This window comes from Rana temporaria, chromosome 1 (genome assembly GCF_905171775.1).
Source record: "Rana temporaria chromosome 1, aRanTem1.1, whole genome shotgun sequence".
Classification (NCBI taxonomy): Eukaryota; Metazoa; Chordata; class Amphibia; order Anura; family Ranidae; genus Rana; species Rana temporaria.
In genome coordinates, this window is record NC_053489.1 from 288987966 (window position 1) to 289002969 (window position 15004).

A 15004-nucleotide genomic window follows, 5' to 3' on the forward strand; every position below is an offset into this window, starting at 1 on the left:
GATCATCTTTGGAACGTATAATACAGTTGATGTTATGCTAATTTTTCAGCCTTGTAATGATAACATATGTCAGAAAAAACAATGTAGTGTGCCCATAAATAATGATTAGAACTATAACCTGAAGTGCATATAGACACTTCCTCTACAACAGAGGAAGCTAGATAAGCAAGGCATGTATAGGTGTTTAGCAGCTTATAGGGCTGCCATTTTAAAAATATGACGCATGAAAAAATAGGGAAGCAAATTTATACCCTTTAATAACCCTGTTAATGTTTTGCTTAAAGAAATCTTAGGGTTTTAGCAAATATCTGAGTGTGAACCGATGCAATTTTTAAAGGTAACTTTTGAAGCAACAGTCCTGTTTTCCATCTGATTTCAGAGACCTGAAAAAGTTAAATGCCTTTTGATCAAGGTTTTTTGTGCATCCTGTTATTTATTTTTTTATGGAAAACTACTTTAGAGCAAGGCTGGATGACCCAAATTGAGTACCGTACTGTGACTGATAATACAAATACAGTCAGCCTTTGTTTCTTAAACAAGATTAGAATAAAGTATGCCTCGGTTTGAAGGAAATCATTGTTTCCCCAGACCAGGACATGAGAGTTCCTTATTTATAGTACAGCCACTTTTCATGTTTAAAGGAGATCTAAAGTCGCAGTACGCACTTTAATTTTATACCAGTATTGTAATTGTAAAATATATATATATTTTTTGACAATAGAATCTTATGTAGCACCAATGGAAATTTAGGCAGAACTATGCCGTGAGCTAGGCCTGTTTGTTTGATCTAGTGGCAGGGGAGTGGTTTAGTATAGCAGTAGGTGACTGACATGTACTTCAGCTCTTGGGCGCCTCCTCGGTTTCCAGGAAGAAGGTTTTGAAAAAGGGGCAGGGCAGAGAGCTGGAGTGACATGGGGTGCATGTGAGGAGCTCTGACCAATCCCCCAACTAGGATTGGCAGGGGGAAGGCCTTCTACAAATACTCATGGTCAGCCTGCTGGGGGAGGAGTTGTCGACTGGGTGAACTGGATGACTGTCGTGTCTGAGGGACCCCCTTTCTGGGGGGGGGGTGGTACCTCAGACAGGGAGCTCAGGAGCTGGGAGGGAGCCTCTCATTACACGGTCATGGAGAGGTTTCCTGGAACAGGAGCTGTAGGAGACAGTTGGTCCGGAGTAAAGTCATTCAGGAAGGATCCAGGAGAGGTGTCAGTGAAAAGAGCACAGTGGAAAGCTCTGGAAGAGGCATGCCAGGGGAGCTGGATGTAGAGCCAGAGGAAGAGACTGTTGGAGTGTTGTGTCAAATCGCGGCAGCCGGGAGGGCAGCCAGGATTTGCAATCGGACTTGCTGGTATCGGTAGTCCATTTACATTTATTTTTCTCAAGTAAATCTCTTGCTACCATAAAGGGGTACTGCAGACCCACGGCCTACAAAGGGCTATCATTTATTTTTCTCAAGTAAATCTCTTGCTACCACAAAGGGGTACTGCAGACCCACGGCCTACAAAGGGCTATTTAGAGTGAGGCCTAGTCATGCTGATGGTGTGACAGGAGTACTAAAGTTGGACAGTGAAGTAGTGTGCTGGAAAAATCTCTGAAGTAAAAGTCTGTCAAGTTTAGAGTCAGCCATCTTGTTCTGTTGAATAGTGTGACGCAGTTACTTTTATTCTATAAAGTACTAATTCATCCTATGGGCATCCCATGTCCCTTTTCCCCAACCAAGTTCAATCCCCTAATAAAAACAACAAAAACAAGCAAGAGACTGTTCATTGACTGAGAAGTGTGTCTAATGGAAGTCTGGGAGCAGGGTGAAATGTGTGGATGCTGTAACACGTAACCTCATTGGGCCATCGCTACACTTACTTGAAAAAATCCCTTCTGGCCATGCTTTGCCGTTCTTCACTGCTCATTCCTTTGGTTTACAAGCACCTCTGTTGTTCACAAGGCAGGCTCTGTAAAATGTGTGACACAGCAGTACCTATCAACAGGGCATAGTGAGTATGTGTCACTGCATGCAAGGAAGTAAATGTGAGAGATTCATCCACAAGTAAGCTTTTAAACTTCATCATTGTTCAGACTAATAGCAGTAGGCTTCAGATAACTGAAATTCAATGTGGAAATGATGGTATGGTTTTAAATTTTGACTATGGATACATTTTAATGAATTTTAATCTTTCTTTTAGGAATCAGGAAAACTCAGGTACATGTAACTTTAGCAGAAGTGGCTCTAGGAAGGACTTCCAAAAAACACTCCAAAAGCAAATATTTGAGTCCGATGAGGCAGAGGCCAGGCAAAATGAACAGGTATATGCCTTTTTTGACTTGACATATTATGAAAGGGTCAATCCGAGCAAAAATGATGCTTTACTTTATGTTATGGTCTGGGGGGTCAAGTCATCTGCTGGCTCACTGTCATGGCTTCTGATTTCTCATACCACTCACCTTAAGATGCCTGCTATTATCTTACTAGACGGATAACCAGGGCTCAAGTCCTGCGGGAACGCGTGGGAACGGAGTTCCTGCACTTTTTTCACAGCAGGAACGCAGTTCCCTTTGCAGGACTAGAGCAACCGAGAGCAGCCGAGCCGCCCGAGCCAATCATTCACTAAGCGGCGATGCCCAGCTCGAGTCACTATCAGGGGCAGGCGAACCTTAGTAATCCTTTATGTTACTGGCCACCAGGGCTTTTTTTCAGGGGAAACTTGGGGGAACTCGGTTCCACCACCTCTGGCTCAGACCCTTTGGTGCCTGCTCACCACAATCACTTGTAAACACAGAAGTCCGGTTTCTGTGTTTACAAGTGACAGCTCTGCACTCTGTGTGTAACCCCCTGAACCCTGCACTCTGTATGTAATGCAATCCTGGTATTTAATGCCCCTTTAAGACCCTTCTACTGTTTGTGAAATCTGAACGGGGTCGTGGTTGAGTTCCTGCACCTATTTTCTGAGATAAAAAGCTCTGCTGGCCACTTCCAGTATATGGATTAATCGGGTAGTGTGCGGGTATTCCGTCACTTCCTCGATACCGCAATGTCTCCTGGGAGCTTTTGTCATTGTTCCCAGAAGACATTGCGGAGGTCTTCTGCGAGTTATCGCGGGATTTAGAAAGAACTTCTTTCTAAATCCCGCGATAACTCGCAGAAGACCTCCGCAATGGTGGTGGGGGAGTGGATCTTGGGTGGGAGTTCCCACACTTTTTTCCCCAGGACTCGACCCCTGCGGATAACCATTTTCTGTGTGTGTCCCTGATCCTGGTGTGTGGAGAAAGAGAGTAAAGAGTTAAAAAACACACACACAGTAGTTACAAAGTGCAGGCCTGTTCACACTGCCCACACTAAACTGGAGCGGTTTAGTGAGCTGGAAGCTGTCAGTTTTGGCTACAGTTAGCTGAAGGCAGGGGATGGTGTGATGTGCATTTTCAGCACACTTTTTGTTTGCCAACTTTATTTAACGAGCACAAAGTACCACTTCATTTTTGTTAGTGCACAACAGCGCTACGCTGCAGAGCGATGCGGTACCTTTCTATGCACTGCAATAAAATGCAGTGTGAATTGGGCACATAGAAAACAATTGTTTTCACACTGCAGCACAGCCTGGAGGTACAGTACCATGCTGCACTTTATCTGCGGAACAGTACCTGGGGCAGGGATGGACTGGTCATTGGGACTACAGGGAGTTTCCCGGTGGGCCGATGGCTCAGTGGGCCGGCTTCAGTGACAGCGGACTGCCGCCCCCCTCCACTCCTCTGTCTCTCCCTTCCTGCAGCACTCACCTGGGGGGAACAGAGGAGCAGGGGAGACGGCAGAGGATCTTTGGGGGAGGGGGACAGACAGCTGGCTCAACAGCTATGGCCTGGGAGTTTCTCACTTCTACCTATTCTTGTCCCATGGGGGGGGGGGGGGGCACCAAACTGATTCTTTGCCCTGGGTGAAATAATGTCTAGCTTCCCCACTGGTACTGCCTAAAAGAGGAGCAGTACCAGCCCTTCTACTCTAATAAAGTAGAACGGCTTGTGGCTAGTGAAGGGGGAGAGGGGGCTTGGGTGGCCGGGGGGGGGGGGTGCGGGAGTTGTCCGGCCGCCATGGGAGAGACCTGTCAAAGTGGGCCAGTCTGGATGAAGTCCAGGGCCAAATTTCTGTCCCAGTCCAGCCCTGACCTGGGGACAGGCACTTATTGTTCTAAAATGAATTACATGTACCTAAAAGTATATAACTGCATTCATTTATGTCAAACACCAGGTTTCTCAAGCCTCCCCTAAAACACCAGGGGGGCAGCGCTAATGTAAATGAGCCTTTTGGCAAGTGAATTACAATGAATTCGAATGAACTACATTTTGGCCCCTTTCACAATGGGGCGTTTTTCAGGCGCTTTAGCGTTAAAAAAAAAAGAAAAAAACACCTGTAAAGCGCCTGAAAGAAGCTGCATCTGCAATCCTAATGTGAAAGCCTGAGTGCTTTCACACTAAAGCGCCTGAAAAACACCCCAGTGTGAAAGGGGTCTTAGCGTTAAAAAAGCGCCTGTGAAGTGCCTAAAAGAAGCTGCATCTGCAATCCCAATGTGAAAGCCTGAGTGCTTTCACACTGAGGCGCTGCGCAGGCAGGGCGTCAAAAAAAAAAAGTCCTGCAAGCAGCTTCTTTGCAGCGCTTTAGGAGCGTTAAATACACTGCGCCTAAATCCCCCTTTCCATTGAGGGAGCTTTTTTAATGCCAAAGCGCCTGAAAAATGCCCCAGTGTGAAAAGGGTCTTAGCGGTTCTTTAACAGCGTTTTTCAGGCGCTGGCAGTGTGAAAGGGCTCTGAAAGCACTCAGGCTTTCACATTGGTATTGCAGATGAGGCTTCTTTCAGGCGCCTTAAGAACGCTACAGCATGTAACCTCTGGCTGTATTGTAGGCTTTAGGCGGGTGGTAAATACACAGCTCAGCTGCCCGTTTGTATCTCCTCCTCACTATGTAAAAGAGGCCCAAGATTAACAAGTGAGCATGATCCATGGATCATGAACCATTTTAAATGCACAAGGAACTCTGCCAAGGTGATATCAGTGAACTCCATATTTGGTATTAATCCAATATGGTGAATGATGTAACAGTTCTCATTCTGGAGTTGCATGGTTTCAGCACTGTGGAGAGCTCTCATTGACTTCTTTGCTTTTAAAGCAGCTAGTGACATTCTCCAGACATACACTGGCTATCCTATCCACTGAGTGCAATATAGGATTATGACCAGCACTTTGTGTGCTGCTGCAAAACATGTTATCACATTTTAAAATGTCGTGATAAATAAGTTCCAATTGGTGCAGAGGCAGAGCTGAGATTGCTAATTGTACCGATTGCTATTTGTTTAAGGTCTTTCTTTAGCAACTTCACTCACAAATATTTTTTCTCTGGTCGAATATTGTTAGAAAATTCATGTAAGCACTTCTATATTGAAACTGTTTTCTTGTTGCTTAACTTTCTTCATGTTTACATCATAAAATCCAATTTGTATAGGTTTCTCTCGATGTGTATCTCCTCTCTGTACCTTTTGCCAGTAATGTGTATTGTATATTTCCTTAGTCTGAAGGTCTACCTGCCAGCTTGCCTGCGGAATCTGGAAGTACACTCACCGCTTGCGACTTTGATCTGCGTGGCCTAAATCCAGAAAGTCGTTTAACGAATCTCCTTCAGCTTTCAAATGTGGAAGATTTGGACAGGCAAAATGAAGAAGCTCGCAGGGCCAATAGACAAGCAGAACTTTTCGCCCTCAGCCCCCCGATTGATGAGGTATTGTGTTAAGTCAGCTGTAGTTTTTGTCTTCCTAGTTTGCAAATCCAGATATTATTCCAACTTAAAAGGGTTGTAAAGGTTTGGTTTTTATTTTCTAAATAGGTTCTTTTAAGCTAGTGCATTGTTGGTTCACTTACCTTTTCCTTCAATTTCCCTTCTAAATGTTTTTTTCTTTGTTTGAATTTCTCATTTCCTGTTCCACCTCAGTAAGCTGTTCAGTAAGCTGTTTTGGCTGACTATCCACCACTCGGATGATGGTGTAAAGCTTACTGAGGAGAAACAGGAAGTGAGAAATTCAGACATTTAGAAGGGAAATTGAAGGAAAGTGAACCAACAATGCACTAGCTTAACCACTTAAGGACCGCCTCCTGCACATATACGTCGGCAGAATGGCACGGCTGGGTACAAGCACGTACAGGTACGTCCTCTTTAAGTGCCCAGCCGTGGGTCGCGGGGGCGTGCCCACGACCCGGTCCGAAGCTCCGTGACCGTGAAAGCGGGACCTGCGGACCCGATCGCCGCTGGAGTCCCGCGAACGGTCCCCGGAGCTGAAGAACGGGGAGAGCTGTGTGTAAACACAGCTTTCCCGTTCTTCACTGTGGCGCCGTCATCGATCGTGTGTTCCCTTTTATAGGGAAACACAATCAATGACATCACACCTACAGCCACACCCCCCTACAGTTAGAAACACAAATGAGGTCACACTTAACCCCTTCAGCGCCCCCTTGTGGTTAACTCCCAAACGGCAATTGTAATTTTCACAGTAAACAATGCATTTTTAATGCATTTTTTTGCTGTGAAAATGACAATGGTCCCAAAAATGTGTCAAAATTGTCCGAAGTGTCCGCCATAATGTCACAGTCACAAAAAATCGCTGATTGCCGCCAGTAGTAGTAAAAAAAAATGTTTTTATAAAAATGCAATACAACTATCCCCTATTTTGTAAACACCATAAATTTTGCGCAAACCAACCGATAAACGCTTATTGCGATTTTTTTTTTACCAAAAATAGGTAGCAGAATACGTTTCGGCCTAAACTGAGGAAAAAATATTAAAAAGGTGTTGGTACTGCGCTGGTATAATAATGTGATATCAAAAAAAAAAATTATTATTTTTTAGAAAAATTTTTTTTTAAGTTTACCCAAAATTTTTTTTTTTTTTTTTTCTATTTGACCCCTATAGTGATATAGTGCTAGATCCAGTACAGTGATGTACGTGATGGGTCACTATAGAAACAGCTCTTGTGAACATATGTACTAGCGTGATGCTATGTGCATATGCTGTGCCATCAAAAATAAATAAATAAATAAATAAATAAATAAATAAATAAATAAATAAATATGGCTACCCCAAATGATGTGCTTGTGAAACAATATTCCAAAGTGCTATAAGTGAGTCTATAAACTATTATGAATATACATGCACAAGTGTGCGAACATATAAATAATGAATAATGTTATTAATATATAAAAATAATAATAAGGTGCGTTGGTGCCAAAAATTTGTTTTTCACAATTCATGTGCATTCATGCTGCACCACGTCCCCAATTATGGGTGAGCGCCAGTTCACAAATTCCAGTCCAAACAGAAAGTGTTGCTGAGTTTAAATCCTGGTGCTATATTTCATGCATACAGGGTGCTGTCACTTCTTCCACCCGACAAAGATAAGTGCTACCACCACCAACTGCTGAAATGCAAACTCACCAGACCCCAGCTGGTAATGTGCCTCAAAAACGTATTCCGTTAAAGTTGGTGAGTCCTCTCAGGATGTTCCTCAATGCCTCAAAGAAACCAAGGGGCTCATCATGGTGAAATACGTTTAAAAATATATTTATTTAAAATTCATAATAAAAAACTACTCACAAGAGAGGTGCTTTAAAACCAGCACCTGGTGTCTTTGGCAGTGTCAGTCTTTTAGACAGCCGCTGACCAGCTTATCGTACGGGTGGGTTCCTGCCTCCTGCTGTACCTGTGGTCTCACTGGTTAAAATTACACTCCCCCTTGCGCTGTCCACATAGCTTCATACGCGTTTCGCAGTTTTGCGTCTTCAGAAAAGCTGGTGGATGATTTTGCTGTCACTGTATTTATCCCCTCTGTCAAATTGCACTTACTGGCCAAACAGGAAGTGGCTGCGCCGCCATCTTTACTATACCGGAAGTGGCCCGGCAGCCATCTTAACTCCTGTATACTGGCCAAACAGGAAGTGGCTGCGTCGCCATTTTTACTATACCGGAAGTGGCCCGGCGGCCATCTTAACTCCTGTATACTGGCCGTGTATTACCTCTATTGCTAAGTGTGTTTCCCCGGGACAAATTATGTGTTTATTGGTGCAGCTGCTAAGCGCCATACTGCCCCAAATCCTCACTATTTTTGGCGTCAAAACGCTGCTGATATCCCTGGTTTTCCTCCCCTACGTTCCCTGTAGCTCGGAAGTGCGGGGACCCGGATGTACTGGTGCCGCCATTTTAGTATCTGGCATAGGGTTTATATAATGTGGGATGGTTGGACTCCCAACCATTTCCACAGGAAGTGCCCAATCGGCCATCTTAAGTCCTGTAGGTGACCTTTCCTGCTGTATGCGTCTGTGCCTGACGCTGCCATAGGCACCTTACAGATGTACATACAAAATTTATATATTACTATTCATTGCCGTAAATTGTTAAAAAGCATTCATAAAAGATCAATCAAGTACACTCAAATGCAGGGGGTTTTTGTCATATAGAGACATTCTATCTATATTGTATGGGCCAATTAATATTTAGTATGACAATTCCTTGCAATAAAACACTGTCATTAAAAATGGAATTGTATATCGAAAAAACTTGTTGTCGGTGCGTTAATAATCTAGAAGCGTCTAAATTATGTATATTATTAAAATTAGGAAACCAGGTGTGGGTGTATACTCAGGTTAATTTACATTTATGCCTGCGCTAGTAGTCCTCCAAAAAACAATTAACGTCTAATTCTACATTCATCCCTTTCGGTTTGAGTGTATCCATTTTAAAAATCCATTCGGTTTCGTTGCGTGAAATTTCCCTGCGCATATTTAGGTTTCTCCAGTTCTGTTCAATTTTGTCAATTGCGTAAATTTTTAACTTACTAGGGTCTCTATTGTGCTTTTGTCTGAAATGCAACGAAACACTATGGTGGATGAACCCCTTTTTTATATTTCTAATATGTTCACCCATACGTACTGACAGTTTCCTGGTGGTTCTGCCCACATACTGTATGCCACACTCGCATTCCAGCACGTAGGTGAAATGCGTACTACTGCACGTGATGAGTTTATCTATTTTGAATTCTTTTTTATTAGCATGGGATGTAAAATGGCTGACCTTCCTGGGCCCTTTAGTGATGCGACATGGTTTACACTTCCCGCATCTATAAAATCCCTTCTGGTCAAAAAAAGTAGTCATTTTCTTAGGTGGGTCCGGTACGTTTTTTACCAAGGTATCCCTGATTCTTCTGGCTCTTCTGTATATAAATTTTGGCTTAGCAGGTAAAATTTTATTTAGTTCTGCGTCTCCCCTAATGATGGGCCAATGTTTGGTGATGATTTTTTCAACCGCTCGATAATCCGCACTGAAGCCCGTCACGAAAGTGACATCATTTGTTTCTGGTGGTTTGCGTTCCTTATCCTTCAGCATCTCGTTACGGTTCATGGAATTTACTTCTGATCTTGTTTTCTCCAGCCTGTTTCGCTCATATCCTTTCTCAACGAATCTGTCAATGAGGATATTTGTTTGCCGCTGGTAGTCATCCGAAGAATTGCAATTACGTTTGATTCGGATGAACTGCCCCTTTGGTATAGCCCGTTTCCACTGGGGATGGTGGCAGCTTCCGTACGGGATATACCCGTTTCGGTCCGTTTCCTTGAAATGCGTTCTCGTGTGAAGTTCTTTCCCATTTTTAAATATTTCCAAGTCCAGAAACTTCGTAACCTCTGTTTGGATGTTGATCGTGAATTTGATTCCATAATTATTGTGGTTAATATGCTCAATGAAGCCTTTCAGCTGTTCATGGCTACCCTCCCACACAATCAAGATGTCATCAATGAACCGTTTGTATGCTTGGATTTGCGGCCAGCTTTTCCCAAAAATGTCTTCACTTTCCCATTTATTCAAGAATATATTTGCCACACTTGGGGCGTATTTGTTGCCCATTCCTACGCCTTTTATTTGGCTGTAGTACCTGTGGTCATGCCAAAAAAAGTTGTTTTTCATGGCCATTCTTAGTCCTTCTAGGATGAATCTTCTCTGTTTTAATTTGAGCTTCGAGTGGTTTTTTAAGGCCCATGCTACTGCTGCCAGTGCATCTACTTGCTTAATGTTAGTATATAAAGACTCTACGTCTATAGTTACCAACAGCGTAGAATCTTTGACTGAGACCTTTGTGAGCGTGTTAATAACATCCTTACTATCTTTGATGAAGGAGTTTCCTCCTGCTGCCAATGGCTGCAGGAACACATCTAAGTATTCCCCCAACCGGGAATGTACCGAATTTATGCCGCTGATGATGGGGCGTCCCGGAGGTTTAGATTTATTTTTGTGTATCTTCGGTACCTGATATATTACTGGGATCCTGGGAGCCTTTGGTAACATATATCTACCCTCCTTTTTGTTTATAATGTGGTCAGCTATCCCTTTGTTTAAAAAAAATTTGAGTTTAGATTTCAGTTCCTTGTTGGGGTTCTTCTTTAGTAATTGGTAGGTGGTGGTGTCATTCACTAGCCTGTTGAGTTCATCTGCATAGTCCTTTTTGGTTAGTATGACCAACCCCCCCCCCCCCTTATCCGCAGGCCTTACAACTATATCTTTCCTTTTTTCCAGTTTCTTTATTCCTTGCCAGATTCTATCCTGCTTAGTGTTCCTTTGTGGTTTGATGTTCCTTATTTCTTTTTCTACCATTTTTTTAAAGAACTCTATGTGGTGGTTGGAGCTCATTTTTGGGTTGAAGGTTGATTTGTTTTTTAGTTGACTATGCGTGTATTCTGGAGTTTCTCTTTCTGTTGTGTTCCCCCCTTTTTTTCCAAAATATTTCTTTAAATTTAATTTCCTTATAAACTTTTGCAAGTCTATAAATGTTTCAAAACCATTGAAGGCTTTACTGGGCGCAAATTTAATTCCTTTATCTAGGACCAGTAATTCTTCCTCTGAAAATACAATATTGGTTAAATTAAAAACGCCTTTACCTAATTTGACCTTTTTCTTTTTGCTTCCCCCTCTGCACCCTCTCCTTCTTGGGGGTTGTGGTTCCAACCTCCCCTGCTGGTCTGAAAAACCGGCATTGGTGGTCTGAAAGACTCCCCCCAATCTCTCCATTCCCCCTGCCATTGGGGTGGTGAAGAAATTTTTGGGAAAAGCTGGCCGCAAATCCAAGCATACAAACGGTTCATTGATGACATCTTGATTGTGTGGGAGGGTAGCCATGAACAGCTGAAAGGCTTCATTGAGCATATTAACCACAATAATTATGGAATCAAATTCACGATCAACATCCAAACAGAGGTTACGCAGTTTCTGGACTTGGAAATATTTAAAAATGGGAAAGAACTTCACACGAGAACGCATTTCAAGGAAACGGACCGAAACGGGTATATCCCGTACGGAAGCTGCCACCATCCCCAGTGGAAACGGGCTATACCAAAGGGGCAGTTCATCCGAATCAAACGTAATTGCAATTCTTCGGATGACTACCAGCGGCAAACAAATATCCTCATTGACAGATTCGTTGAGAAAGGATATGAGCGAAACAGGCTGGAGAAAACAAGATCAGAAGTAAATTCCATGAACCGTAACGAGATGCTGAAGGATAAGGAACGCAAACCACCAGAAACAAATGATGTCACTTTCGTGACGGGCTTCAGTGCGGATTATCGAGCGGTTGAAAAAATCATCACCAAACATTGGCCCATCATTAGGGGAGACGCAGATCTAAATAAAATTTTACCTGCTAAGCCAAAATTTATATACAGAAGAGCCAGAAGAATCAGGGATACCTTGGTAAAAAACGTACCGGACCCACCTAAGAAAATGACTACTTTTTTTGACCAGAAGGGATTTTATAGATGCGGGAAGTGTAAACCATGTCGCATCACTAAAGGGCCCAGGAAGGTCAGCCATTTTACATCCCATGCTAATAAAAAAGAATTCAAAATAGATAAACTCATCACGTGCAGTAGTACGCATGTCACCTACGTGCTGGAATGCGAGTGTGGCATACAGTATGTGGGCAGAACCACCAGGAAACTGTCAGTACGTATGGGTGAACATATTAGAAATATAAAAAAGGGGTTCATCCACCATAGTGTTTCGTTGCATTTCAGACAAAAGCACAATAGAGACCCTAGTAAGTTAAAAATTTACGCAATTGACAAAATTGAACAGAACTGGAGAAACCTAAATATGCGCAGGGAAATTTCACGCAACGAAACCGAATGGATTTTTAAAATGGATACACTCAAACCGAAAGGGATGAATGTAGAATTAGACGTTAATTGTTTTTTGGAGGACTACTAGCGCAGGCATAAATGTAAATTAACCTGAGTATACACCCACACCTGGTTTCCTAATTTTAATAATTTTAATAATATACATAATTTAGACGCTTCTAGATTATTAACGCACCGACAACAAGTTTTTTCGATATACAATTCCATTTTTAATGACAGTGTTTTATTGCAAGGAATTGTCATACTAAATATTAATTGGCCCATACAATATAGATAGAATGTCTCTATGACAAAAACCCCCTGCATTTGAGTGTACTTGATTGATCTTTTATGAATGCTTTTTAACAATTTACGGCAATGAATAGTAATATATAAATTTTGTATGTACATCTGTAAGGTGCCTATGGCAGCGTCAGGCACAGACGCATACAGCAGGAAAGGTCACCTACAGGACTTAAGATGGCCGATTGGGCACTTCCTGTGGAAATGGTTGGGAGTCCAACCATCCCACATTATATAAACCCTATGCCAGATACTAAAATGGCGGCACCAGTACATCCGGGTCCCCGCACTTCCGAGCTACAGGGAATGTAGGGGAGGAAAACCAGGGATATCAGCAGCGTTTTGACGCCAAAAATAGTGAGGATTTGGGGCAGTATGGCGCTTAGCAGCTGCACCAATAAACACATAATTTGTCCCGGGGAAACACACTTAGCAATAGAGGTAATACACGGCCAGTATACAGGAGTTAAGATGGCCGCCGGGCCACTTCCGGTATAGTAAAAATGGCGACGCAGCCACTTCCTGTTTGGCCAGTATACAGGAGTTAAGATGGCTGCCGGGCCACTTCCGGTATAGTAAAGATGGCGGCGCAGCCACTTCCTGTTTGGCCAGTAAGTGCAATTTGACAGAGGGGATAAATACAGTGACAGCAAAATCATCCACCAGCTTTTCTGAAGACGCAAAACTGCGAAACGCGTATGAAGCTATGTGGACAGCGCAAGGGGGAGTGTAATTTTAACCAGTGAGACCACAGGTACAGCAGGAGGCAGGAACGCACCCGTACGATAAGCTGGTCAGCGGCTGTCTAAAAGACTGACACTGCCAAAGACACCAGGTGCTGGTTTTAAAGCACCTCTCTTGCAGTGGCGGCTGGTGACATTTTAGGATGGGGGGGCGCAAGACCCCGCCCCTCCACATTTGGTCCCTCCCACTTCTCATAAGCCACACCCCCTATAGAATACACCCACTCCGTCCCCTGTATTCCACTTGCTTCCACTCATAGTGTCAGGAGTATACAGCTCAGCATCACAGCACAGAGTATATAGCCCCAGCATCACAAATCATGGTATATAGCGCAGGCTTACAGATTGGCGCAAACAAACTAAAAAATTACACTGTTAGTTATGAAGGACTCTAAATGGGCATGAGATTATCAGAGACTGCGGACATACTGCACGAGATTACCAGAGACTGCGGACATACTGCACGAGATTACCAGAGACTGCGGACATACTGCAAGAGATTACCAGAGACTGCGGACATACTGCACGAGATTATCAGAGACTGCGGACATACTGCACGAGATGACCAGAGACTGCGGACATACTGCACAAGATTATCAGAGACTGCGGACATACTGCACGAGATGATCAGAGACTGCAGACATACTGCACGAGATGACCAGAGACTGCGGACATACTGCACGAGATTACCAGAGACTGCGGACATACTGCAAGAGATTACCAGAGACTGCGGACATACTGCACGAGATTATCAGAGACTGCGGACATACTGCACGAGATGACCAGAGACTGCGGACATACTGCACAAGATTATCAGAGACTGCGGACATACTGCACGAGATGATCAGAGACTGCGGACATACTGCACGAGATGACCAGAGACTGCGGACATACTGCACAAGATTATCAGAGACTGCGGACATACTGCACGAGATGATCAGAGACTGCGGACATACTGCACGAAATTATCAGAGACTGTGGACATACTGCACAAGATTACCAGAGACTGAAGACATACTGCATTACTTGTCCTGCGACTTGGGAATTCAACGTTGCATGACAAGTCGTACCCCGTATCTGTGCGACTTCAAGTCACAGCGACTTCAAAGTAGTCCCTGCATTACTTTGGTCGCACTTTGATGCAACTTGAGGTCCATAGACCTCCAGAATACACAGGCATTGCTTTAAGTCGCATCAAACTTTCAGACTGTTTTAGCCTGAAAGTCGCAAGATTCTGCCACAATTTTTTGCTGCGATTTTGCAGCGACTTGAAGCAATGCCTGTGTGTTCTGGAGGTCTACGGACCTCAAGTCACATCAAAGTGGGACAAAAGTAATGCAGGGACTACTTCGAAGTCGCTGTGACTTGAAGTTGCACAGATATGAACGGTTCTGATCAGGTCCAACTTATCCTGCAACTTTCCAGTCCCAAGTCGCTATTTCCACCAATTAAATATAAAAACCAATTGAATACGCGGAGGGGGGGGGGGGGGGGAGTATGGGTTCCCTTCCTGCCGCTATTTCCACCAATTAAATAAATAAAAAAAATAACATTTTAACAAGCCCGGAGGGGAGGGGGGATTGGTTAAGGTCCAAAAAGAAATGAATGAATGAATGAATAAGCGGGGGGGGGGATGGTTTGGCTATTTCCACCAATTAAATAAAAAAAAACAATGTTAAATACTTTTTTTTTTTTTAACAAGCCTGGTTTGGGTGGTGCCGTTAATGCTGCTCTTTTGACATTGACAAAAAAACATCTGAATCATCTGA

The 15004-nt window shown here is 43.4% G+C and overlaps 1 protein-coding gene across 4 annotated transcripts in view; it reads left to right on the forward strand.

Moving 5' to 3' along the window:
* Positions 1-15004, forward strand: part of DOCK8 (dedicator of cytokinesis 8) — a 225044-nt gene that overhangs the window by 52448 nt on the left and 157592 nt on the right. For all 4 annotated transcript variants that reach the window (XM_040357049.1, XM_040357040.1, XM_040357065.1 and 1 more), the window contains exons 5-6: positions 2181-2301; positions 5549-5755. In XM_040357049.1, the coding sequence (XP_040212983.1) occupies positions 2181-2301; positions 5549-5755 (328 nt within the window). The remainder of the gene's footprint in view (positions 1-2180; positions 2302-5548; positions 5756-15004) is intronic.